At 42.9% G+C, this 25,961-nt stretch overlaps 1 protein-coding gene across 1 annotated transcript in view; it reads left to right on the forward strand.

The window, feature by feature from the left end:
• LOC126176243 (ATP-dependent translocase ABCB1-like) overlaps positions 1-25,961 on the forward strand; it is a 315,891-nt gene that overhangs the window by 263,009 nt on the left and 26,921 nt on the right. The window contains exon 18 of the mRNA XM_049923388.1: positions 22,575-22,816. Within this exon, the coding sequence (XP_049779345.1) occupies positions 22,575-22,816 (242 nt within the window). The remainder of the gene's footprint in view (positions 1-22,574; positions 22,817-25,961) is intronic.

The following is a 25,961-nucleotide window of genomic DNA, read 5'->3' on the forward strand; positions in this document are numbered from 1 at the left end:
GAGGAAAGCCTACAGTGGGCTGGGTGATCAGAGGTGAACGATCCCCTGACATTGAAGGCCCCCTGCCAAAACATGGGAGAGTCCCGCTATGGAGTTGCAACATAGACTGCGGAAGCTGCGGGTCAAAGACTGTTTACCACTGAGCAGTAGAAAACCAACAGCTACTACGTCTTCAAGGAGCTGTCGCCGATTTTGCTACTTCGTCGGCAGCTGCCGCTGCCGACTCATGCTCTGTTGCCGCTGCCGCTTCAGGTCGCTGCTACCTGCCGCAGGGCGCAAAGTCGTCAGCACGTTCTCTCGGGCCGGCTGTCTCGCCGCGTCACCGAGCTGCCTGCAAGCACCGTTGTGTTACGGGATGTTGTTAGCACTGGCCGCAGTTTCTAGCTGCGACTTACTAACGGCGGGTAGTGCAGAGATCGTGGATCGGTGCGATGAAGTCTGTACGCTAATTTACGTTATCACAGATTTTTCCACTTTTTTTCTACCGCGTAAAGCAGGCGGGGGGACAAAACGTGGTTTGGAAACGAAGGATATCATGTTAAGAGAAGGGGAGTAAAAGAAAAACTAATGAATGGTGAATGTACACACATCAAAAGAAGTTTTGCATCGCCTTGGTTCCTAGAACTCCTGAAGATAGACATTGACTATGACACTATAACACAGACCCAGTCCCTTTGACTGTACAGTCACTAAACCCGCCCAAAGATGTAAACAACCATTCATGAGTAGCGCCTGTTAAACAGAGGGGGTCCGACAACCGATCAGTTCCAGTCATTCCACCAAGAAGGAGGTACATGGTTCGTGTTGCCTGTAGTTCAACCACGCCTAGACGGTCAATACCGCGGTTCGATCGCGGCCTCATTGTTACTTTGTGCCAGGAAGGGCACTCAACAAGGGAAGTGTCCAGGCGTCTCGGAGTGAACCAAAGTGAGACACACGAAATGTCGATGACATGCCTCGCTCAGGCCGCCCAAGGGCTACTAGTGCAGTGGATGACCGCTACCTACGGATTATGGCCATCATGTTGAATAATAATTTTCTTTTTTTGATAATGCTGGGCCACAGTCGTAATATATTTCTTTAAAGTCAGTACCGCTAGTCTAAAGACGGTCCTGACTTTAAAGAAATGTTGGATAATACTTTTCGTGCAGCCACAGGACGTCGTGTTACGGCTCAAAATGTACGCAATAGACTGCATGATGCGCAACTTCACTCCCGACGTCCATGGCGAGATCCATCTTTGCAACCACGACACCATGCAGCGCGATACAGATTGGGCCCAACAACATGCCAAATGGACCGCTCAGGATTGGCATGACTTTCTCTACACCGATGAGTGTCGCATATGCCTTCAACCAGACAATCCCCAGAGACGTGTTCTGAGGAAATCCGGTCAGGCTGAACGCCTTAGACACACTGTCCCGCAATTGTAGCAAGATGGAGTTTTCGTGCTGTTTTGGAGTGGCATTATGTGGGGCCGACGTATGTCGCTGGTGATTATGGAAGGCACCGTAACGGCTGTACGACAAGTGAATGCCATCCTCCAATAGATAGTGCAAACATATCGGCAACATATTGGCGAGGCATTCGCCTTCATGGACGGAAATTCGCGCCCCCATCGTGCAAATCTTGCGAATGACTTCCTTCAGGATAACGACATCAATCGACTAGAAAACTGCTAAGGTCAGCAGTCCCTAAGCTTACACACTACTTAACCTAACACACTCGACTAGAGTGGCCAGCATGTTCTGCAGACGTGAACCCAATCTAACATGTGTGGGATGAATTGAAATTGGCTGTTTATGGACGACGTGATCCACCAACCACTCTGAGGGATCTACGCCGAATCGCTCTTGAGGAGTGGGACAATCTGGGGCAACGGTGCCTTGATGAAATTTGTGGGTAGTATGCCACGACGAATACAGGCATGCATCAGTGGAAGGGAACGAGCTACTGGGTATTAGAGTAACCGGTGTGTACAGCACCTCCGAAGGTCTCGCTGTATGGTGGTACAACATGCAATGTGTCGTTTTCTTGAGCAATAAAAAGAGCGGAAATGATGTTTATGTAGATCTCTTTTCCAATTTTCTGTACAGATTCCAGAACTCTCTGAACCGAGGTGATGCAAAACTTTTTTATGTATGTAGATCTACAGAGCCTAAAGCAAATACAAAAAGAAGAATTTGAACGGTATGTTTTAGGCTGCAGTAGACGATGGAGAAAACGGTCGCTGTGCAGCGAAATCTGAGCGTACTTCCTCCTATTTTGTGGTTCAGAACCTCAGATCTTGTGTTTTGTTCGCGATCTGGTTTCCCCACAAGCCAAAAAGGGGCAAATACATTCGAAGAGAATGGTATGTGCAAGATTGCTTTGAAAGACGACTGATCAAGGTGTCAACATTATTGCTGCACTGTGTTATTATTCACTACGTAGTGTACTGAATGCAATGCTATGGATTGCTTTTAATGCGGCGTATATGAGCGTCAGTTCTACATTAGTACATGCTTTTTTGACTGCGGCTAAAGAGCTTGTCACTTACGCAAGAATAAGTGGTCTTCAAAGATACTCATTGGAATACGCGCTTGACTATGTTAGAATCGGTAGGAAGCCAATTCTGAGGACTTGTGCGAAAATCTCCCCGAGAAGGGAGTAGTAGCTCGCGTGTGATGACTGGGTGTTGTGTGATGTCCTTAGGTTAGTTAGGTTTAAGTAGTTCTAAGTTCTAGGGGACTGATGACCCTAGGTGTTAAGTCCCATAGTGCTCAGAGCCATTTGAACCATTTTGAAGTAATTCGCGTTGGAGGAATTTATTGCCATCACAGTGATGAACTAATTTGTCTGCTCACGGTATATAAGCTATTCTATTACCATAATTCCTACGAGTTAGCGTTTAATGTATAAGAAATCCTTCAAAACATTAGCCTTTTTGTAACACTTCGAGGTGGCGTTCAAGGCACTGGAGAAATCGGCTACACTGCATCTTCCAATGAGTAATGCGCCTCGGAACAGAGAAGCCTCTGAAATAGGATTTTTACGATAGCGCCTTAAGTTATAAGTATACGAAAAGTTAATTTTTCAGAGGCACCAGGAGCTAGCAGGTTTTCTCTGGTCACGACTTCATTATCTAAAAATGATAACTGGAGATAAAAGGCGAGAAGTCATGGCAGAACTAAGAAGTACAATCCATTTATTGCTATATCAATAGTCCCCATTGGCCAATTTCAAAGGAACTGCCTGCTGCCCGTCGAAACTAAGGTCGGTCAGAGAAGCGAGTGTAGGCCGCATAGGTTCAGAATCGGTGTTCACTCGTCTAAACAGTACCTGAATGTATGGGAATACTTTGTGAGATAGCCCAGTCGAATCTATGAGCATTCAGGGCTGGCAATGAAATATTGTAAATAACTTGAGCAACAGAACATTTGGATAGTTTTCAGTAGACTTTCACATTCACAATAGGACTCAGGGGGTTAGCACAGATTTGCAGAAGATAAATGTGGGCAGATGTTGATGATAGCCGTGCCACAACAGATAGATTGGAGAGATTGTTAAATCAAAACCGTAAAATGCAAAAAGGAATGTGGTTGCTTACTGGAAAACGATTTGGCAAATTTTACCGAGTCTTGAGAAGATCGCCAGAAAACTAATGTGTATACGAACAAGCCTCCAGCTTGTTTTCTGAAACATATATCAGTACCGCTCTCAATACGAGACGATCTCTTTTAGACCAGGTCAAGGTCGATACATTCCTTTTGTTTTTATTAACCATATTAGAGTCAAATGAATGAAAAATTTTTTTGAAACTATTTCCGCAAATTAAGTTTCTTTTCCGTTATTTGTACTGTCCCGTGATGTTAAGCAGCAAATGGGACAGTTAAAGTCCTCCCGCCCCACTCGCCTTGGCAGTTGGCGCCAGGGCGGTGCCAGTGAGATACACGGGACCTGCAACGAGCTTCTGATGTCACATTAGTCTGCTTGTCCGCTACACTTCGCGAACGCTCTGCTCCGTGCAGAGCCCACGCGAAATCAGTATTATATGGGAAAGGTAGCGTCCAAAGGTCGTGCTTTTTTCGTGTGCTATCGACAACTTGCATGCATTTAGACATGCAGTCAAAAATTATTAAACTCGTGTGAAATAGTTTCCTACTGTCCGCCGGAGACGGCCGCTGGCCCTCGTAAGACCCTTAGTATCGCGTGCTGTGACGTTGGCGGCACGGCCTGTCTTCTCGTGGGCCTCGGCCCCAGGGCCACTGCAGAGAGCGCGTGAAGCATCAAAGCAACGGAGCGGAGCGACACAAGAAATCGACGCGCAGGTGAGAGCGAATACAGGAAGGACTCCAGTGTCTGACAGCGGAGCAGACGCTGCTTGAAGCAGTCTAGTGTTATCTTTGTCCTAGAGTGATTGGTCCTGGATGTGCGCTTTTTTACCAAGCTACAAAATATTCCCGGCAAAGATACTCGCTGTTGCTATGATGCAAAGAGCTAAAACCAGCTGAAATTCAAATTTGCTCAGTGATATACCGGGTGATCAAAAAGTCTGTACAAATTTGAAAACTGAATAAATCACGGAATAATGTAGATAGAGAGGTACAAATTGACACACATGCTTGGAATCACATGGGGTTTTATTAGAACCAAAAAAATACAAAAGTTCAAAAATGTCCGACAGATGGCGCTTCATCTGATCAGAATAGCAATAATTTGCGTAACAAAGTAAGACAAAGCAAAGGTGATGTTCTTTACAGGAAATGCTCAAAATGTCCTCCATCATTCCTCAACAATAGCTGTAGTCGAGGAATAATGTTGTGAACAGCACTGTAAAGCATGTCCGGAGTTATGGTGAGGCACTGGCGTCGGATGTTGTCTTTCAGCATCCCTAGAGATGTCGATCGATCACGATACACTTGCGACTTCAGGTGACCCCAAAGCCAATAATCGCACGGACTGAGGTCTGGGGACCTAGCAGGCCAAGCATAACGAAAGAGGTGGCTGAGCACACGATCATCACCAAACGACGCGCGCAAGAGATCTTTTACGCGTCTAGCAATATACTTTTTTGAACTTTTGTATTTTAACATTTATGAACTTTTGTATTTTAACATGAGGTTCTAATAAAACCTCATGTCATTCCAAGCATGTGTGTCAATTTGTGCCTCTCTATCTACATTATTCCGTGATTTATTCAATTTTCAAATTTATACTGACGTTTTGATAACCTGATTTTTTCCGAGCCAAAGATGCTCAGAAAAATCATTTTGAAACATTTTACGACCGGACGTAGTACTAATGACAGACGACGCTGTTCTGAGTATACTATTACAACAGAAATTTAAGCTGTCCTCTTTCTTCCTGGCTAACCACGTCCTCGGAATGTGGGCCATATTCGGAAATACACAGCCAAATATTTGTGACAATCGACGAATATCTGCCTAAAAAGAATATCTGCCCCATCAAACCTTCGGACCTAGCCATAGCATAGGAAATCGTGACGTATTGGGAAAAAACGGCCAAATATTTGTCACAAGCAAGAACAGGAACACCATTACTGGTCGTTTCAACCGCAGCAATTTCATCCTTCCCTTTCTAATCAGAGAGAAGTCACAAAATCGAAGAAACCCATTCCTGAGAGAGCGTGCCCTTATATGCATGTAATACCGAATAACGTAGAACAGACTTCTATTACATGTATAACAAAGTCTTAGAACGTGTTACAAATATTAAGATGAAAAATGAACGTTACATAAAGCAGGATGCAAACTTATATCCTGGCACTCCATAGTCCACAATCTGGAACACTACCGGTATGCTGCACCGAGGAAGCGCAAACTGGTATATCAGTATTGTTCAGCTTTCAGTCTCTTGAGGATCTTATAGCTGATGCGTCGTTACTGACATTTAATTGTAAGAAATCGAGCCGTGGTTCACGTTTTTGTGATAAAGCTTCAATGTTCCGTTGCCTTGAAACAGCATATTGCAACAAAAACTGCGAAACACGAAAAATGAATGTGGTGTCTGCCGCACGGACGCATCGAGCGACACGTCATGTTGATGTCACTTATTTGGGTAACTTCACAGTGGCACCGACTACGGTCGTCAGACGCCGTCGGCAGAGGTCGCCCGATGACGTAGGCCGACAGTTTGGTCACGTTGCGTCCGATCTCCTTCCTCAGTTTTTTGGTATGGTCAAGGATATTAGGTTAGAGTCCATTTTACGTAAGACGTAGGTTATATTTCAGCCGCCAAGGGCGGGATGGATACCGCGACGCCTCTGTGCTTCAAGATGAGTGCTGCAATGCGGCATTTTCAATTAAAAAGATGCCGAACGCATGGAAATGAGCTACGTCTATATAGAAAAGACCGTGTCGAGTACTGTACACTCTCTCAGTACTTACTGGAATTACTACACAAATTTTACAAATATATGAGATGAAGGGAAAAACACCGTGCCGCAAAAGTTAAAAACGCTTCAATTTTGTAACATCACTTTCCTTCTCCCACCACCGCCTAGCAGTTTCGTTTCTAACATGCCGTACTTGATGTCCTTCATATTTATTCTTGTGTATCATGAAAATACATGGTTCAGTGATGCACCACTTAAAGATCTCTCCAAATGGTCCTAATGGCTCTGAGCACTATGGGACTTATCTTCTGAAGTTATCAGTCCCCTAGAACTTAGAACTACTTAGACCTAACTAACCTAAGGACGTCACACACATCCATGCCCGAGGCAGGATTCGAACCTGCGACCGTAGCAAAGATCTCTCCAAAACTCATTGTTCCAAGTATGGTTTGTTATGCTACAGTGGCCGGAAATGCGACTTCTGCGAATAAAGTTTTTTGCCGATGAGGTTATGATGTTTGGATAAAATTTGTGTGTAGGTAAGCAAGTATTGTTTAATTAATGAAGGGTAGATTTGTGGCTTCACAGCAGCACACTTTATTCTAAAAATGGTGAAAATTAATGCAACACTGGCAATATGTTTAAATAGTGAGATTCTAGTAATGGAAACTTCAATACCCTTTAAACACTTGTCCGTTCGAGTTAAGAAAAGAAGTAACTACGCTTCATGCTGGCAGTGCTATTTCAGCCTGAATACAGCTTTTAATAGAAGAAATCAATATATTATAGTGTCTTTTACAGCACATGCACGAAGCACATTCCAAATTTCTCTGCAGATTAAATTTAATATTTCGTAGTATTTGGGGTACAAGTGCGAAGATATTGGCTTTTAAATTAATCCTTAAGGCATCGTAAATAGCGTCCAATATATCACACAAAAACTTTGAAATTGTACTTTTTGGAAGGTTAAATATTGGAAAGATGTAATCGCCAGATGTCAGATATCGTAGTGTCATTTGTTTTACTTGAGCCACGACTGCAACTTTAATGTGAGTGACGGATTTTTTATTGGAGCTCGGATCACACTTCTACAGGTACTCGAAAAAAAATTTCGCTATCCGAAAGTGTTGTCCGTATGAATATTCGGCTTTACATACTCGATATGGTTAGTAGTGACCCTGAAACAAAGATTAAAAACAATATGTGTTGCTGAATTTCTTTGACGTTGTGCAGATACACGCCAATTAACCTTCAATGGCTGTCGTTCAGCATACGTGTGAAAGACAGGCATAAAATTTAGAATAAGATACTCAGAACAAGCTAAAGCACTGAAATCTTGAGATACACTACATTTGTTAACCACTTCTTGTAACAGAATCACCACTCTACTGGCATAAAAACGCTAGTATGCAGTAATAATAATTTGATAATGTACCTTCCACAACCCAAAGAAGTCCCACTACAGTAATATGCCATCCTTCGCAAATGAACAAAATTTTTTTGAGGTTATAATTTACGCCTAAAATTTGCAGTGAAGATTTTGCCTACTTGTGGTTTCCAATAAACCTGAGATTTCAGTCCATATATTCCGAACTATATCCCATTTATGAACTTTTTATCCTCGGGACCCACCAACTCACTCTTTCTTGGGTAATACTTATCAGTTTCTCACAGACCATACTCCGTTGTGAGAATGTCTGTCGATTTGACCGAAGCAAATAAAATCTGAATTTCACCGACAGTCGTCCGAAGTCAACATATTCGGGCGATAAGATCGGCTACAGTGCCTTACTGATTTGAAGGGATCGGCCGTCTTCAGCCGAGTGACCGGAGCCTTAGTAAGCCGAGCGTGGCGCTAGCTTCTCCCGCTACGGCTTTTCTTGCTACATAAGCTCTCTGGCTGAGAAACCGCACATTGGCTGACAGCATAGCGAGTCTCATTGGTAGGAAAGAAGTTTCTTCTCAGAATATAAGACTTCGTGGTTCCTAGAGTTGGTCGGCAAGCAGCGGAACCGCCTGATCTCTAAGCGTTCGTCTGGACAGATAAGTCGCGGTTGGCGGCTGACAAAACAGGTGAGCGGTTCCGTAAGCAAGGAGCATGGGCCGGCCCGTATTGCCTTGCTATCCTGCAGTAGGTCAGGCGGCGGTGAAACCGAAGAATCGAGCGTTCGGGTCGGCAGATTAGTGGCGGTTGGCTGCCGGCAACTTGTGAACTTGTGGTAGCGGTCCCGTATGTGTGGAGGACGGGGTAGCCGCTGTTATCTCGGAGCAGTGGAGCAACTGTAACTTGGCAAAGGCTCCTAACCAGCCGAGCGGTGATTGGCAGTTGACAATACGACTAAGCCGTTCCGAAGGCTAGAAGTAGGACCCGCCTGGCGTTACCTTGGTGTTCGTAAGTGGATTACTGGAGAGCACCGACTGAGACGGCGATAAGAGCTACGCTTCTCAAGAATCTAGCGCGAGTTCTTTTCGAGTGTACCTGCTATACCGCCGATTATGTGCTTACAGAACAGCTACTAGTGCTACGCAGAGCACCTGGGCGGGGATTCTGCACAAAGTTTTCCACTTTCTTACACTGCTTTTAACAGATTTTGTGTGTGGTCTGTTACGGTCTGTTACGGTCTTATACTGCCTTTAAAAGATTTTATGTGTGGTCCGTTGCACGTAGTTATGAATCTCCTGGATAGTATTATTTTTTGCAATCATTGCAATAGTACAGGGTGAAGCAAATATGTACTGCGATTTTACGACGCACTTTTATCTGGAAAATAAAAGTTTTAGGAGTAAATTGACCTAACAATGATAGCTACGATATTAATTCAGATATTCACTTCATTGTTCGTTTGTGGGGTTCTTAGCTCAACAAAGTAGAGTCTAATTATCGGGGGACTAAATGTAATTTATTGTTGTTTTTGTGGTCTTCAGTCCAGACACTGGTTTGATGCAGCTCTCCAAGCTACTCTATCCTGTGCAAGCTTCTTCACCTCCCAGTACTTACTGCAACCTACATCCTTCTGAATCTGCTTAGTGTATTCATCTCTTGGTCTCCCTCTACGATTTTTACTCTCCGCGCTGTCATCCTATGCTAAATTGGTGATCCCTTGATGCCTCAGAATATGTCCTACCAACTGATCCCTTCTTCTAGTCAAGTTGTGCAACAAATTTCTATTCTCCTCACTTCTATTCAATACCTCCTCATTATTTATGTGATCCATCCATCTAATCTTCAGCATTCTTCTGTAGCAATGTAATTTATTAAATTTTATTTTTTTGTGCCTTTACTATTGGCTTTTTACTCATAATATTTTTTTTTCACTGTGTGTTCATTAAGAAAACCTTAATTTGAAAGAAATTTTTCGCTCTGCAGCGACATGTGTGCTGATATGAAACTTCCTGGCACATTAAAACTTTGTGCCAGACAAAGTCTCGAGCTCTGGACTTTGCAGAAGAAGTACGGTCAGGGCACGTCGTGGGCCGTTCTTAGGTAGGTGAGTCGGCAGAGTACTTGCCATCGAAAGGGAAAGATACCGAGTTCGAGTCTCAGTCCGCCACACAGTTTTAATCCACCAGGAAGTGTCATTTCATATAATGTCGATAAGGTTCTATTGTAATTGAACTGAATTGATCGTTTGGAATTATTTGTGGTATTCATGGTATCAGTAACCAGGAAGTGTCATTTCATATAATGTCGATAAGGTTCTATCGTAATTGAACTGAATTGATCATTTGGAATTATTTGTGGTATTCATGGTATCAGTAACCAGGAAGTGTCATTTCATATAATGTCGATAAGGTTCTATTGTAATTGAACTGAATTGATCGTTTGGAATTATTTGTGGTATTCATGGTATCAGTAACCAGGAAGTGTCATTTCATATAATGTCGATAAGGTTCTATCGTAATTGAACTGAATTGATCGTTTGGAATTATTTGTGATGTTCATGGTATCAGTAACCAGGAAGTGTCATTTCATATAATGTCGATAAGGTTCTATCGTAATTGAACTGAATTGATCGTTTGGAATTATTTGTGGTATTCATGGTATCAGTAACCAGGAAGTGTCATTTCATATAATGTCGATAAGGTTGTATCGTAATTGAACTGAATTGATCATTTGGAATTATTTGTGGTATTCATGGTATCAGTAACCAGGAAGTGTCATTTCATATAATGTCGATAAGGTTCTATTGTAATTGAACTGAATTGATCGTTTGGAATTATTTGTGGTATTCATGGTATCAGTAACCAGGAAGTGTCATTTCATATAATGTCGATAAGGTTCTATCGTAATTGAACTGAATTGATCGTTTGGAATTATTTGTGATGTTCATGGTATCAGTAACCAGGAAGTGTCATTTCATATAATGTCGATAAGGTTCTATCGTAATTGAACTGAATTGATCGTTTGGAATTATTTGTGGTATTCATGGTATCAGTAACCAGGAAGTGTCATTTCATATAACGTCGATAAGGTTCTATCGTAATTGAACTGAATTGATCGTTTGGAATTATTTGTGGTATTCATGGTATCAGTAACCAGGAAGTGTCATTTCATATAATGTCGATAAGGTTCTATCGTAATTGAACTGAATTGATCGTTTGGAATTATTTGTGGTATTCATGGTATCAGTAACCAGGAAGTGTCATTTCATATAATGTCGATAAGGTTCTATCGTAATTGAACTGAGTTGATCGTTTGGAATTATTTGTGGTATTCATGGTATCAGTAACCAGGAAGTGTCATTTCATATAATGTCGATAAGGTTCTATTGTAATTGAACTGAATTGATCGTCTGGAATTATTTGTGGTATTCATGGTATCAGTAACCAGGAAGTGTCATTTCATATAATGTCGATAACGTTCTATCGTAATTGAACTGAATTGATCGTTTGAATTATTTGTGGTACTCATGGTATCAGTAAGGTGCTTACTCTGATGAGAAATGTATATGGCCCCCATAGCCATAAGCCACCTCAGTCACTTCCAATCCTCAATCAGCCTATGCTGCTGCTAAGCCTGCCATACGAGTCCTTGTGAAAGAGCTTCCCTTTGATGTGAATTTTGTTGCGTATGTTTGTTCACTTACTCTGTTTTTCAGAGAACTTTTCATTTATTGAAGGGAAACTAAACTCATTTGATTTCCAGAACATGACTGAGCAGCAGGAGAGATATTGGCACCTTTATTTCAACTTGCGTTACTGTTAGTGTATCCCAGGTTTCCTGCACAGTGTGTGGGATGTTCATACAGGTGACACTCGCTTCCCATTGCGCGCGACACAGCCCATCCACAGAGTATTGTGAAGTTAGCAAAGGACTTTCGAGAAGTATATATTTCTTTCACAGTTCTCGATAGATATACCATAGTTCTAGAGTTATTTCTACAATATTCAAGTAATTCTACAGAATTTCTGGAAGGAAGAATACCTGAAAAATTTTTATCTTTCAGAAGAAAAACTGCAACATTTGCGAAAACATTAATAATCATAATTGTGAATAGTGCTCCAAGAGTTCTACAGGAAACTCTAATGACTTTTTGTGCAGATAATACTTTACGAAACGATTGAGATACTGAGGAACCCATTTCCCCAGTTGTCTGATGATGTCACCCGATTTTCGAGAAATATACATTTTATTCAGTGTTCTTCGCAGATTTTCTATAGTTCTAGAGTTTTCCGTAAATATTTTAATAGTTCTGTAGAATTTGGCGAAAAAATTGGGATCACAGTTATGAATAGCTGAATAAATGTGAAGTTGTCAATAGATTTTCGGGAAATATACATTTTTTCGGGGTTATTTGTAGATATGCTATAGTTCTAGATTTCGCTGCACAAATTTGGAATAGTTCTGTAGAATTTTGCGAGAAAAATTGTAATCACATTTATGAATGGTTGAGTAGCTGTGAAACTGGCACCCGACATTTCTTCAAAGTTCTTGGTAGCTGACTTCTAGACTTCTCTGTATTAAATTGAACAGTTCTGCAGAATTTAGCGAAGAAAACACTAGTATTCGATAAATTTTAATGTTGTAAAAAAATATTTATCAATTTGCTAAAGTAAAATTGTGAGCACAGTTCTGAATAGCTCACCAAGAGCTCTACGGAAAACCTAAATGACTTTTTTTTCTCAGGTAACAGTTTATGAAATACGCGAAATAATGAGGGATCCATATTCACTACGGGAAACACACGAAATCGCACTAGAGTTCTGATGACAGATCCGATCGCAGTTCTGGATAGCACCCTAAGAGTTTTATCGAAAAACGTAATGTTATTTCTTGTGAAGATAATCGTTTAAAACTGGAATAATGTGGGACTCGCTTCACTAACGTATAGGTTGTCGATCGGAAGCTGGGCTTCGCTGCCGTATTTGTGCAGCCGGTGCATGTAGGTACAAGCCGGCACACATTGTGTCGACTGTCGTAATGTATCCGAGTCCTGACAACCTCAGCAATCTTATGGTAATCGCCACTTTTGTATCTACTTACTGCGTTGCATTAGAACTACACTCCTGGAAATTCAAATAAGAACACCGTGAATTCATTGTCCCAGGAAGGGGAAACTTTATTGACACATTCCTGGGGTCAGATACATCACATGATCACACTGACAGAACCACAGGCACATAGACACAGGCAACAGAGCATGCACAATGTCGGCACTAGTACAGTGTATATCCACCTTTCGCAGCAATGCAGGCTGCTATTCTCCCATGGAGACGATCGTAGAGATGCTGGATGTAGTCCTGTGGAACGGCTTGCCATGCCATTTCCACCTGGCGCCTCAGTTGGACCAGCGTTCGTGCTGGACGTGCAGACCGCGTGAGACGACGCTTCATCCATTCCCAAACATGCTCAATGGGGGACAGATCCGGAGATCTTGCTGGCCAGGGTAGTTGACTTACACCTTCTAGAGCACGTTGGGTGGCACGGGATACATGCGGACGTGCATTGTCCTGTTGGAACAGCAAGTTCCCTTGCCGGTCTAGGAATGATAGAACGATGGGTTCGATGACGGTTTGGATGTACCGTGCACTATTCAGTGTCCCCTCGACGATCACCAGTGGTGTACGGCCAGTGTAGGAGATCGCCCCCACACCATGATGCCGGGTGTTGGCCCTGTGTGCCTCGGTCGTATGCAGTCCTGATTGTGGCGCTCACCTGCACGGCGCCAAACACGCATACGACCATCATTGGCACCAAGGCAGAAGCGACTCTCATCGCTGAAGACGACACGTCTCCATTTGTCCCTCCATTCACGCCTGTCGCGACACCACTGGAGGCGGGCTGCACGATGTTGGGGCGTGAGCGGAAGACGGCCTAACGGTGTGCGGGACCGTAGCCCAGCTTCATGGAGACGGTTGCGAATGGTCCTCGCCGATACCCCAGGAGCAACAGTGTCCCTAATTTGCTGGGAAGTGGCGGTGCGGTCCCCTACGGCACTGCGTAGGATCCTACGGTCTTGGCGTGCATCCGTGCGTCGCTGCGGTCCGGTCCCAGGTCGACGGGCACGTACCTGTTGGCTCAACACAAAAGTTTTGTCTCAAGTACTGATAGTGTTGAGGATCAGTGGACAAAGTTCAAAACCATCGTACAATATGCGTTAGATGAGTATGTGCCAAGCAAGATCGTAAGAGATGGAAAAGAGCCACCGTGGTTCAACAACCGAGTTAGAAAACTGCTGCGGAAGCAAAGGGAACTTCACAGCAAACATAAACATAGCCAAAGCCTTGCAGACAAACAAAAATTACGCGAAGCGAAATGTAGTGTGAAGAGAGCTATGCGAGAGGCGTTCAATGAATTCGAAAGTAAAGTTCTATGTACTGACTTGGCAGAAAATCCTAAGAAATTTTGGTCTTATGTCAAAGCGGTAGGTGGATCAAAACAAAATGTCCAGACACTCTGTGACCAAAATGGTACTGAAACAGAGGATGACAGACTAAAGGCCGAGATACTAAATGTCTTTTTCCAAAGTTGTTTCACAGAGGAAGATTGCACTGTAGTTCCTTCTCTAGATTGTCGCACAGATGACAAAATGGTAGATATCGAAATAGACGACAGAGGGATAGAGAAGCAATTAAAATCGCTCAAAAGAGGAAAGGCCTCTGGACCTGATGGGATACCAGTTCAATTTTACACAGAGTACGCGAAGGAACTTGCCCCCCTTCTTGCAGCGGTGTACCGTAGGTCTCTAGAAGAGCGTAGCGTTCCAAAGGATTGGAAAAGGGCACAGGTCATCCCCGTTTTCAAGAAGGGACGTCGAACAGATGTGCAGAACTATAGACCTATATCTCTAACGTCGATCAGTTGTAGAATTTTGGAACACGTATTGTGTTCGAGTATAATGACTTTTCTGGAGACTAGAAATCTACTCTGTAGGAATCAGCATGGGTTTCGAAAAAGACGGTCATGTGAAACCCAGCTCGCGCTATTCGTCCACGAGACTCAGAGGGCCATAGACACGGGTTCACAGGTAGATGCCGTGTTTCTTGACTTCCGCAAGGCGTTCGATACAGTTCCCCACAGTCGTTTATTGAACAAAGTAAGTGCATATGGACTATCAGACCAATTGTGTGATTGGATTGAGGAGTTCCTAGATAACAGGACGCAGCATGTTATTCTCAATGGAGAGAAGTCTTCCGAAGTAAGAGTAATTTCAGGTGTGCCGCAGGGGAGTGTCATAGGACCGTTGCTGTTCGCGATATACATAAATGACCTGGTGGATGACATCGGAAGTTCACTGAGGCTTTTTGCAGATGATGCTGTGGTGTATCGAGAGGTTGTAACAATGGAAAATTGTACTGAAATGCAGGAGGATCTGCAGCGAATTGACGCATGGTGCAGGGAATGGCAACTGAATCTCAATGTAGACAAGTGTAATGTGCTGCGGATACACAGAAAGATAGATCCTTTATCATTTAGCTACAAAATAGCAGGTCAGCAACTGGAAGCAGTTAATACCATAAATTATCTGGGAGTACGCATTAGGAGTGATTTAAAATGGAATGATCATATAATGTTGATTGTCGGTAAAGCAGATGCCAGACTGAGATTCATTGGAAGAATCCTAAGGAAATGCAATCCGAAAACAAAGGAAGTAGGTTACAGTACGCTTGTTCGCCCACTGCTTGAATACTGCTCAGCAGTGTGGGATCCGTACCAGATAGGGTTGATACAAGACATAGAGAAGATCCAACGGAGAGCAGCGCGCTTCGTTACAGGATCATTTAGTAATCGCGAAAGCGTTACGGAGATGATAGATAAACTCCAGTGGAAGACTCTGCAGGAGAGACGCTCAGTAGCTCGGTACGGGCTTTTGTCAAAGTTTCGAGAACATACCTTCACCGAAGAGTCAAGCAGTATATTGCTCCCTCCTACGTATATCTCGCGAAGAGACCATTAGGATAAAATCAGAGAGATTAGAGCCCACACAGAGGCATACCGACAATCCTTCTTTCCACGAACAATACGAGACTGGAATAGAAGGGAGAACCGATAGAGGTACTGAAGGTACCCTCCGCCACACACCGTCAGGTGGCTTGCGGAGTATGGATGTAGATGTAGATGTAGACCACTGGCGACAACATCGATGTACTGTGGAGACCTCACGCCCCACGTGTTGAGCAATTCGGCGGTACGTCCACCCGGCCTCCCGCATGCCCACTATACGCCCTCACTCAAAGTCCGTCAACTGCACATACGGTTCACGTCCACGCTGTCACGGCATGCTACCAGTGTTAAAGACTGCGATGGAGCTCCGTATGCCACGGCAAACTGGCTGACACTGACGGCGGCGGTGCACAAATGCTGCGCAGCTAGCGCCATTCGACGGCCAACACCGCGGTTCCTGGTGTGTCCGCTGTGCCGTGCGTGTGATCATTGCTTGTACAGCCCTCTCGCAGTGTCCGGAGCAAGTATGGTGGGTCTGACACACCGGTGTCAATGTGTTCTTTTTTCCATTTCCAGGAGTGTATTTTGATTTAACTTTATATTCTTTGCTACAATTAAGTACCGCTGTCTCTATAATGTGCTTCCACGAACTGCTGTTACTTTACTGTTTGATACATACTGGGATTTTCCAATATTTAGCAATACGTATGCCATTTTTTTTCACAGAGGAGTTCATATGTGTCATACAGTTCAAGGAAAGAATATCAAATTAAATCAAAATAGTTCTAATACAACGCAATAAGCAGACGCAAAACTGGCGACTATCATTAGACTGCTGAGGTTGTCAGCACTCGGATACATAACGATAGTCGACACGATGTGTGCCGGCTTGTACCTGCATGCACCGATCACAACTAGGGCATCGAAGCTCAGCTTCCGATCGAAAACCTATATGTTGGTGAAGCCGGTCCCACGCTATTGCAGTTTTAAACTATTACCTTCACAAGAAATTACATTACGTTTCCCAATAAAACTTTTCATATAATTTTCTGTAGTGAATTGGGTGCCTCAGTATTTCGCTTATCCCAAAACTATTACCTGAGAAAAAAATGTCATTTAGGTTTTCTGTAGAACTCACACTTGGGGAGCTATTCACAATTGTGATCACAATTTCACTTTTGAAAATTGATAAATAATTTTTTTGCATTAAGATTTCCCGATTACTGGTGTCTTCTTCGCTAAATTCTGGAGAACTGTTCAAATTTAGTACAGAGAAGTCTAGAACTGAAGCATATCTACCAATAACTCTGAAAAAAATATGTTGATTTTTCGAAAGTTGGGGGCCAGCTTCACAGTTACTCAACCATTCATAAATGAGATCATAATTTTTCCCCAAAATTTAGCAGAACTATTCAAAACTTGTGCTGAGCGATCTAGAACTATAGCATATCTATAAATAACTACGGAAAAATGTATATTTCTCGAAAATCGGTTGCCAACTTCACAGCCATTCAGCTATGCAGAATTGCGATCATAATTTTTTCGCCAAAGTGTAAAGAACTATTAAAATATTTACAGAGTACCCTAGAGCTGTAGAATATCTACCAAGAACTCTGAAAAGAAATTATATGTCTCGAAAATTGCGTGCCATCTTCACACAGCTGTGGAAATGAGTCCCGCATTATTGCAGTTATAAAGTATCATCTCCACAAAAAAATTTCCTTAGGGTTTACTGTAGAACTCTTGGACCACTATTCAGAATTGTCATTATTAATTTTTTCGTTACTGTGGCTATTACTGTTTCTATAAGATTAAAATTTTCCGAAATATTATTGTTTCCTTGATATAATTCTGCAGATCTATTCAGATTTTGTACATAAAGCCTTAGAATTATGGTATACCTATCAGGGACTCTGGAAAAAATGTTTACTTCTCGAAAGTTGGATGACAACTTCACATGACTCACCCAGAGCCACAGGCTGGCAGGCAGCTGCATCGGGTGAGACGGGCTAAGCCCGTAGGCTCGAATGCTGCGCGCCGGGACTTTTCACTACCTACGTCACAGCGACGTCGTTCGAACATTCAACCGCTATCGAGAGACAAAAAACGTTGAAGATCGGTCTGCGCTCAGCAAAAGACAGTCACCGGTATCCATTATGATCACAGCTATTCCGAGGAGGTAGCAATAGCTCCATACACTGGCGTTATGGGAGGCAACTGAAAGAGCTGTGTCGATGCAGACAGTGCAAAACTCCACACGGACAACTGGGTCTCCAGGCAACAATTACGAACAAGCATACCGATAAGCACAAAGAAAGGTTGGCAAGGAAACACCTTGAAAGGAACTTGGATTAGCGCTGTAGGCTTCTTTTCACCAGTAGTAGCGACTGGAGATCTTTATCGCTTTTTCGTAACGAAGTGTTACAGTGATTGTGGCTGCTTTCACGTCAGTGCTGACTGAAGTTAAAAATATGAAGGATGCCTAACACATTTTCCCTGTCAGGCAGTGGGAGAGTCACGCATCTGCTGATTTTCAGTCCCTGGACCGCAAAGGCATCCGTCTTCTTCTTCTGTTGGCATGGGTTTGTTGCCAAGTCAGTGATATAAGAGGGTCATTTAATAATTAAATGGACAAATTGATGTAGAAATTAAATGATGTTCAAATGTTTTTGATATCCTAAGGGACCAAACTGCTTAGGTCATCGGCCCCTAGACTTACACACTACTTAAACTAACTTATGCGAAGAACAACACACACACGCCCACGCCCGAGGAAGGACTCGAACCTCCGGCGGGAGGGGCCGCGCAGTCCTTGACATGACGCCTCAAACCGCGCGGCTAGAAATTTAACAGACTATAGATGGAGTTATGTATTTTCATGACTTGAGGTAGGCATCACTGAGATGTTTTGTTAATAACGTCAATATTGAACTTAACGATGGCGTGCCACATTAGTGAAATAACGTTCTGTGATCGGTTATTTGCTTTCTGAAGAAAAAAAACCAACTGAAATCTTTTCTCCAACGATTTTACAATATTATGAAAGTTTTATAACGGCGGAAACTTTTGTAAGTGGATATAGCAGATCAAAAACGGTGGAACCTCAATGACTGCCGAGAAAAGTCCTGTCCAACCAGCTGAAGTGTACGCTCGTTCGCTTCGATGCCACACTGACAACGTTATTCATGAAGGCCGACGCGTTACAACAAGATTCAGCAAAAACTGTTGGAGTATGTGTTGGCACAATTCATAACGTTATCAGTGACGAGCTCAAGTAGAGCAGAGCAAGGGCAAGGTGGGTCTCGAAAGAGTCAACAAAACAGTACAAGGAAACAAAACTCAGAGTGTGCACAGACTTGGAAGAACACTATGAAAGTGAAGGTGAACATCTTCTAAACATGAGTTTAGCGTGAAATGAAATTTGGGTTAACCATTTTGAGTCCGAAAGACAAAGCATGGAATGGAAACACACCAGCTCACCTGTCCGAAGGAAATTCAGAACGAAGCATCGGCGGCAACAGACACGTTGACGGTCTTTTTGGATGCCTAAGGTGTCATCTTTAGTGATTTGGAAGAGCAGTGTACAATAAACACGAACAAGTAGTAAAAAAACTCCAGTCGCTACACCCTACCCCCTCGCCTGCTAGTTCAGACATGCTCGTGAACAAAGTAAAGCCAGCAATGAGAGAAAAATATTCGGATCTCAAAGAATAACCATAATATTGATACACGACAATGCTCGTCGTGACATCGCCCAACTGACTAAAGAAACCATTGAAAAAATTGATCTGATGATAGTACATCATCCTCCCTACAGTCCAGATTTCGCATCCTCGAATTTTTGTTTGTTTGTCCACTAAAAGAGGCATTAGGTGGAAAAAAGTTCAGCAATAACAAGGAGGCCAAAGAATTTGTGCGAAAGTAGTTTTAAAAAGATGACAAAGACTTCTTTGCGTCAGATATAAAAAGTAGTTCACCATTGCGACAAACGTATTAATTTTAGTAGTAATTACGTTGAGAAACAGTAAGAGTTTCATTTCGTAAAAATATACAATTCTTTATACATCACTTTCTGATTTTGATCTACATCTGGATCTACATTCATACTCCGCAAGCCACCCAACGGTGTGTGGCGGAGGGCACTTTAAGTGCCACTGTCATTACTTCCCTTTCCTGTTCCAGTCGCGTATGGTTCGCGGGAAGAACGACTGCCGCAAAGCTTCCGTGCGCGTTCGTATCTCTCTAATTTTACATAATGATAACTGAATGACCCTCGTAATTAATAAAAATGGTGGGAGGGGGCGAAGCTACAGTGAATGAGAGGTTTTCGATGAAGTTTAATATGAAAGTATTTATATACTGTAAACCAAAAGGAACATAAATTGAGGTAACCCGTTTCGCAGTTACATTAGTTCAAATGGTGCAAATGGCTTTGAGCACTATGGGACTTAACTTCTGAGGTCATCAGTCGCCTAGAACTTAGAAATAATTAAACCTAACTAACCCAAGGACATCACACACATCCATGCCCGAGGCAGGATTCGAACCTGCGACGGTAGCGGTTGCGCGGTTCCAGACTGAAGCGCCTAGAACCGCTCGGCCACTCGGCCGGCTACATTAGTCCATTCACAATTACAAACGAACTGGAAAGCTTTTGGAGAGCTGTATTCCTGCTGTAGGCCAGATATTAGACATGAAAAACTCGGCAAGAAGTACAGTGTAGATAATGAAATCGACAACTAGCACCTAAAGAGAGAGAGACAGAAAGAGAGAGAGACCGTTCGGTGTGACTGCATGATAGCAGCTACCACGATTCCTGCTAGTTCCCCACCTCCCATGATGTTATTCCTCAAAGCTATTGTCCAACTTTACAGTCAATATTTCGGCAGTGGGGTCTTTTTGCCCTTGGAACTACTGAACCATACTGCCAACAGGTTGGTACATATATAAAGAAAATGTCTTTGAGCACTATGCGACTTAACATCTGAGGCCATCAGTCCCCTTGAACTTAGAACTAATTAAACCTAACTAACCTAAGGACATCACACTCATCCATGCCCGAGGCAGGACTCGAACCTGCGACCGTAGCGGTCGCTCGGCTCCAGATTGTAGCGCCTAGAGCCGCACGGCCACCCCGGCCGGCGTACATACATAAGACTCTGTTTCAATAATGATTTAGGACTGGTTTATAGTTCCCCAAGAATCTAGCCATAGTATCGACGATAGACATAATCGAATATAAAAAAGAACTCAGATAGAGAAGCATACACCTTGATATACATCCACAGATAGCATATCAAATTTCATATACACTTGTTACTGTCTCGTGTGACACGAAATAAATGTTATATATTTGATTATCATCATGCAGCAACAAAAGGAGCATATTAAAATTCACAAGGTTTGCAGTTAGGGTTTTGTTGTGTTTAGAAGAAACAACAGGAAAACAACAGGTCGCTTAAAACTCTTTCTTCTTTCTTCTGACAATCGCAGAAACGCGTATACTTGACGTTTATCCGATGTAAGTAGGATGGAGTTGAAGCATGGCTGATACCCATTCATACCAAAGTAGTTATCCAACGTTTTCAAACAAATATAACGTATCTTGTTTCAAAGAGCGGTAAATGTAAAGTATACCAAGAATGAAGTATTTTCAAAATTTATTTAGTTAAATACTTATTTATTGAGCTTATGGCAATAAATATAAATTTCTGGGTGGTTTTAAAAGTTTGATAACTGGTGCTAACTTGAAAATTTATGTTTAAATAAATGAACATTTTTTAATTTAAATTTGTTGAAACGCTAACTCTCTAGTGACTTAATGACTTCCATTTTAGCTATGTACTGTCACTTGCCGGAAGTATTGTTCCGACGGAAATATTTTTCATTGTTTGTTAGTGTATTTTGAATGGTAATGAGCCCAACATAAGCCTAGACGAATATGTGGAAACTGGCTAAAATCGACTCTCATACTGGACAGCACAACCGACAGGCAGATCATTGACTGGTTTCATTCAATATCCAAAACTACAAAGTACTGTATCAGTTGTCGTCTTTTGGTAGCGCTAACATTGTAGATACATTCGAAAGAAATCAATGAATATCAGTCCAGCCGACATGTAAAACGGCTGTCGGCTGATTCAACAGTTTTCATTCGTTTGCTCTCACAGACTGGTTTCACTAAGAACAATGAGTGAGCAGTCTGACGAGTACATGAAGCTACAACAGAATGAGTCGATCCAGATTTTGATTTCACGTGTGTGCAAAAGACAGACACACTTCTGAACGGAGTACCTTGGTTTAGGTTATTGTTGTAATTTCACAGTAAAGTCAGTTATTATTTCAGAAGTCGAATTCTTTCACTGTATGCTCTCCTTGGATTTAACCCCACACACTTTAACAGATACATTTTCGTTATCATATATTAACAAAAGGTGTCTTCTTCTCTTGCTTCCTAACTTTCTGCATTTATCTAGAGCTTTTTCTGTCTGCTGCTCAGCTAGAAAACTTTCTGTGTCCAGAGTTAATACACATTGAAGAGATGAAGAGAAAGATTAAAAATTCTATGAAACATCATATTGCAAAAGAGAAAGTCATGTATTTTAAATGTTTTTCTTCCGTTTTATTTGCGTCCACCATATCCCTCTCCCACTCTTCCTCCCCCCCTCTCTGCCTGGTTCGCTAGTCTCGGACCTATACCAAACTGGAACACGAGACGACCAACCAACAGAGGATTGGTTGATGCATTTTATGTTAACACGTTATCTGGCTGGTGTTGTTTTCTCTTTCTTAGGATTCTGCTTGTAGCACTCCAGAACACGTCTCGCGACCAAACATTGTCTCGATCTGCAGGTGGCGGTGGAGGCGGTGGGCAACATCCGCACGGTGGCGGGCCTGTGCCGCGAGCGGCAGTTCCACGCCAAGTACATGCTGGAGCTGGAGCCGGCCATCCGCCTCGCCAAGCGAAACACCTACGTGCGCGCAGCAGTCTTCAGCCTGGCGCGCAGCCTCGGCACCTTCACCTACGCCGTCTGCATCTACTACGGGGGCTTCCTCATCGTCTCCGATAGCGTACCCTACGAAGACGTCTTCAAGTGAGTAGCAATGAGTGAAGATACCACAATGAATATTCCCCTCGTTGGCTATTTGTATTGCACAGTGTGAGGCTTCAAACCTTTTTTTAAATGTCTCTTGACAAATTGAAGATACTAGTAATGTATTTTCACCTGGGCGATTTGGTACGTTATTCTTGGCGGCCACGTTGGTGCTGTCAGAGAAGAGTAGACTATGTACAAGAAGAAGAGTTCATCAACAGCACAACACAACACACATATTCATCACTTTCAGCTATATGAGACAGCTCAAGGTGCGACATAGTGTTGCGGAGGAGGCCTGCGACCATGACATAGACTTGAGGAGACTTACACCATTGCTGAATCGGTTGCTAGAATAAATGATCATCTATTGTCAATAAATAGTCATTTACTGACGCGTTTATGGGGCAGCCCTTCGTCAAAACATCAGAAAAACGAAAAGTCTTCGCACAAAATATGGAGTCAAATGTGTCAGCCGTTCTCAGTATTCAGTTGAGTACTGATGTTAACGGCTAACTCCATACTCTGTGTGAAGACATTTCTTTTTAATGAAGTTCTGATGATGGGCTGTCCCCGAAACGCGTCAGTACATTAGAATTTTTGAACAGTAAGTGACCAGTGATTCCAGCAACTTATTCAGCAGTGGCGTAAGCCTCCTCAAGGGGACAATTGAAGACAGATGAAGCGCAAGACGACCAACTGCCACAAGAGTAAGTAAATGAAGAACCTAAACAAGTAAAAGTGAATCGTAACAAAAAGAGGTGTTTTCAGAGCCTTGTTAATCACTGGGAAAAACTAAATTTTGTTGTTTCAAATGGAACTGTGCACCTGGTCCTAGATATAACGTGTTGTTTAGTGAGATTACTATTATTATTGCTATTATTGTTATTATTATTATACTACCTGAGTACCTGGCGTTTCGCAGGTATGTGTTTTTTTCCCTCTTCTATTCGTTCATCTCCTCCTTACCCATTCCCCTTTCCCATCCATCCCTCCACAACCCACCCTCTCTGGCCATCTTCTCTACCCCCTCTCTCTCTGTCCACCTTCCCCTTCTCCTATCCATCTCCTCCTGCTACTCTCTCTGTCCATCTACTCTTACCTTACCTTTGTTCATCTCCTCCTCCCATCCTCTGCCATTCCCCCTCTGTCCATTTTCTCCTTTCCTCTCCAATCTCCGTCTTCACTGCCCCCTTTCTTTGTCCATCTATTCCTGCCTCCTTTCTTTGTCCATCTCCTCCTGCCCTTCTCTCTCTACATCTCCTCCGCCTCATCCTCCTCCTCTATATGACCATTTCGTCTTCTTCCCTTTCTTTGTCCATTTCCTCCTGCTCTGTTTATCTCCTCCTCCACCTCCCTTTGTCTGTCTCATCCTCCCTCTGTCTCTGTCCATCTCCTCCTCTTTCCTTGTCCATTTACTCCTTTCCCCTCTCTCTATTTCCATCTCCCTCTCTCTCTGTTCACAACCTTCTCCTTGTTTCTGTGCCAATCTCCTCCTTTCCCCTTGCTATCTTTCCATTCTTCCCCTTCCCGTCCTCTGTCAATTTACTCCTTTTCCTGTATCTTTTCATCTCGTCCTCCCTATCTCTTTACCTATCTCGTCCTCCCCCTGTCTCTGTCCATCTGTTACACTTCCCTTTCTCTATCCATCTCCCCTCATTCCATTCGCCTCCCCCCCTCACTCTATCTCCTCCTCCCCTATCTGTACCCATCTGTTCTTCCCCTCGCTGTCTGCCCATCTCTCCTTCTGTCTCCATATCATCAAGCTTACCCCAAGTTTAGACTGGTGGTTCTAATCCACACAGAATTTCTTTCAATATAGAAAGATGGTCTAGGTGTAGCGTCTTTGATTAGTACGCGAAACGTCATCGATCCTGGGTTCGAAACCCGCCATTGTTTAATTTTTGATTAATAATTAGTATTGGCGGTCGATGACTTCTGGTATAAGGGGTCACCCTCATTCTGCCAACAGCCTTATCAAACAATGGCGAAAGAGCGAACATTTGTCCTCAAGGTGGGAAACTGCCCTAAAGGCGGAAGAATGAGCAATGATCGACGGCATGGGTATGTAGAAGGCAATAGAAACCATTGGATTCAAGACATATAACGTGTATCTACGGGACATGTGGCCTGTAACTGAAAATGTGTCATGATGATATCTCCATCGGCAAAACATTCTGGAATTATCCCCCATTCAGATCCCTGCGAGGGTATTGCCAAGGGGGAGGTGGAGAAAAATATTGAATAACCAACGAAAGGATAGCGTTTTACGAGTCGGGGTGTAGAATGTCAGAAGTTTGAACGTGGTAGGGAAGCTGGAAAATCCGAAAGGGAAATGCAAAGACCCAATCTAAATATAGCAGGGGTCAGTAAAGTGAAATGGAAAGAACACAGGGAATTCTGGTCAGATGAATATAGGGTAACATCAGCAGCAGCAGAAAGCGGTACAACGGGAGTAAGTTTCTGTGTCAATATGAAGGTGGGGCAGTGACAGGGCTGTACTTACCACAATCGACAGCAAACCAATACCGACAAGGATAGTTCATATATACATGCCGACGTCGTAAGCTGAAGATGAAGAGACACAGAAACTACATTGGGATATTGAAAGGGTAACGCAATTCGTAAAGGGAGATGAATCTTCATGGGGGACTGGGCGCATTTGTAGCGGTTACAGGAGAATATAGGTTTGGGACGAGAAATGAGAGATAGGAGAATTCTGTAATAAATTTCAGCTACTAAGACTGAATACTTGGAAAAGGCCTGGTGATACGGAAAGATTTCAGTTAGATTACGTCATCGTCAGACAGAGATTCCGAAATCACATACTTGATCATTAGGCGTACCCAAGAGAAGATGTAGACTCGGATCGCAAAGTAGTAATGAAGAGTAGGCTGAAGTTTAAGAGATTAGTCAGGAAGAATCAATACGCAAAGAAGTGCGATTCGGGAGTACTAAGGAATGACGAGATACTATGCAGTACAGTTGAAGAGGACTGGACATCTCTAAAAAGATCAATCACGGAAGTTGGAAAGAAAAACATAGGTACAAAGAGGGTAATTGCAAATAAACCATGGGTAACAGAAGAAATACTTCAGTTGATGGATAAAAGAAAAAATACAAAAATGTTCAAAGAAATTCAGGT

The sequence above is a fragment of the Schistocerca cancellata genome, chromosome 3 (genome assembly GCF_023864275.1).
Source record: "Schistocerca cancellata isolate TAMUIC-IGC-003103 chromosome 3, iqSchCanc2.1, whole genome shotgun sequence".
Lineage (NCBI taxonomy): Eukaryota > Metazoa > Arthropoda > Insecta > Orthoptera > Acrididae > Schistocerca > Schistocerca cancellata.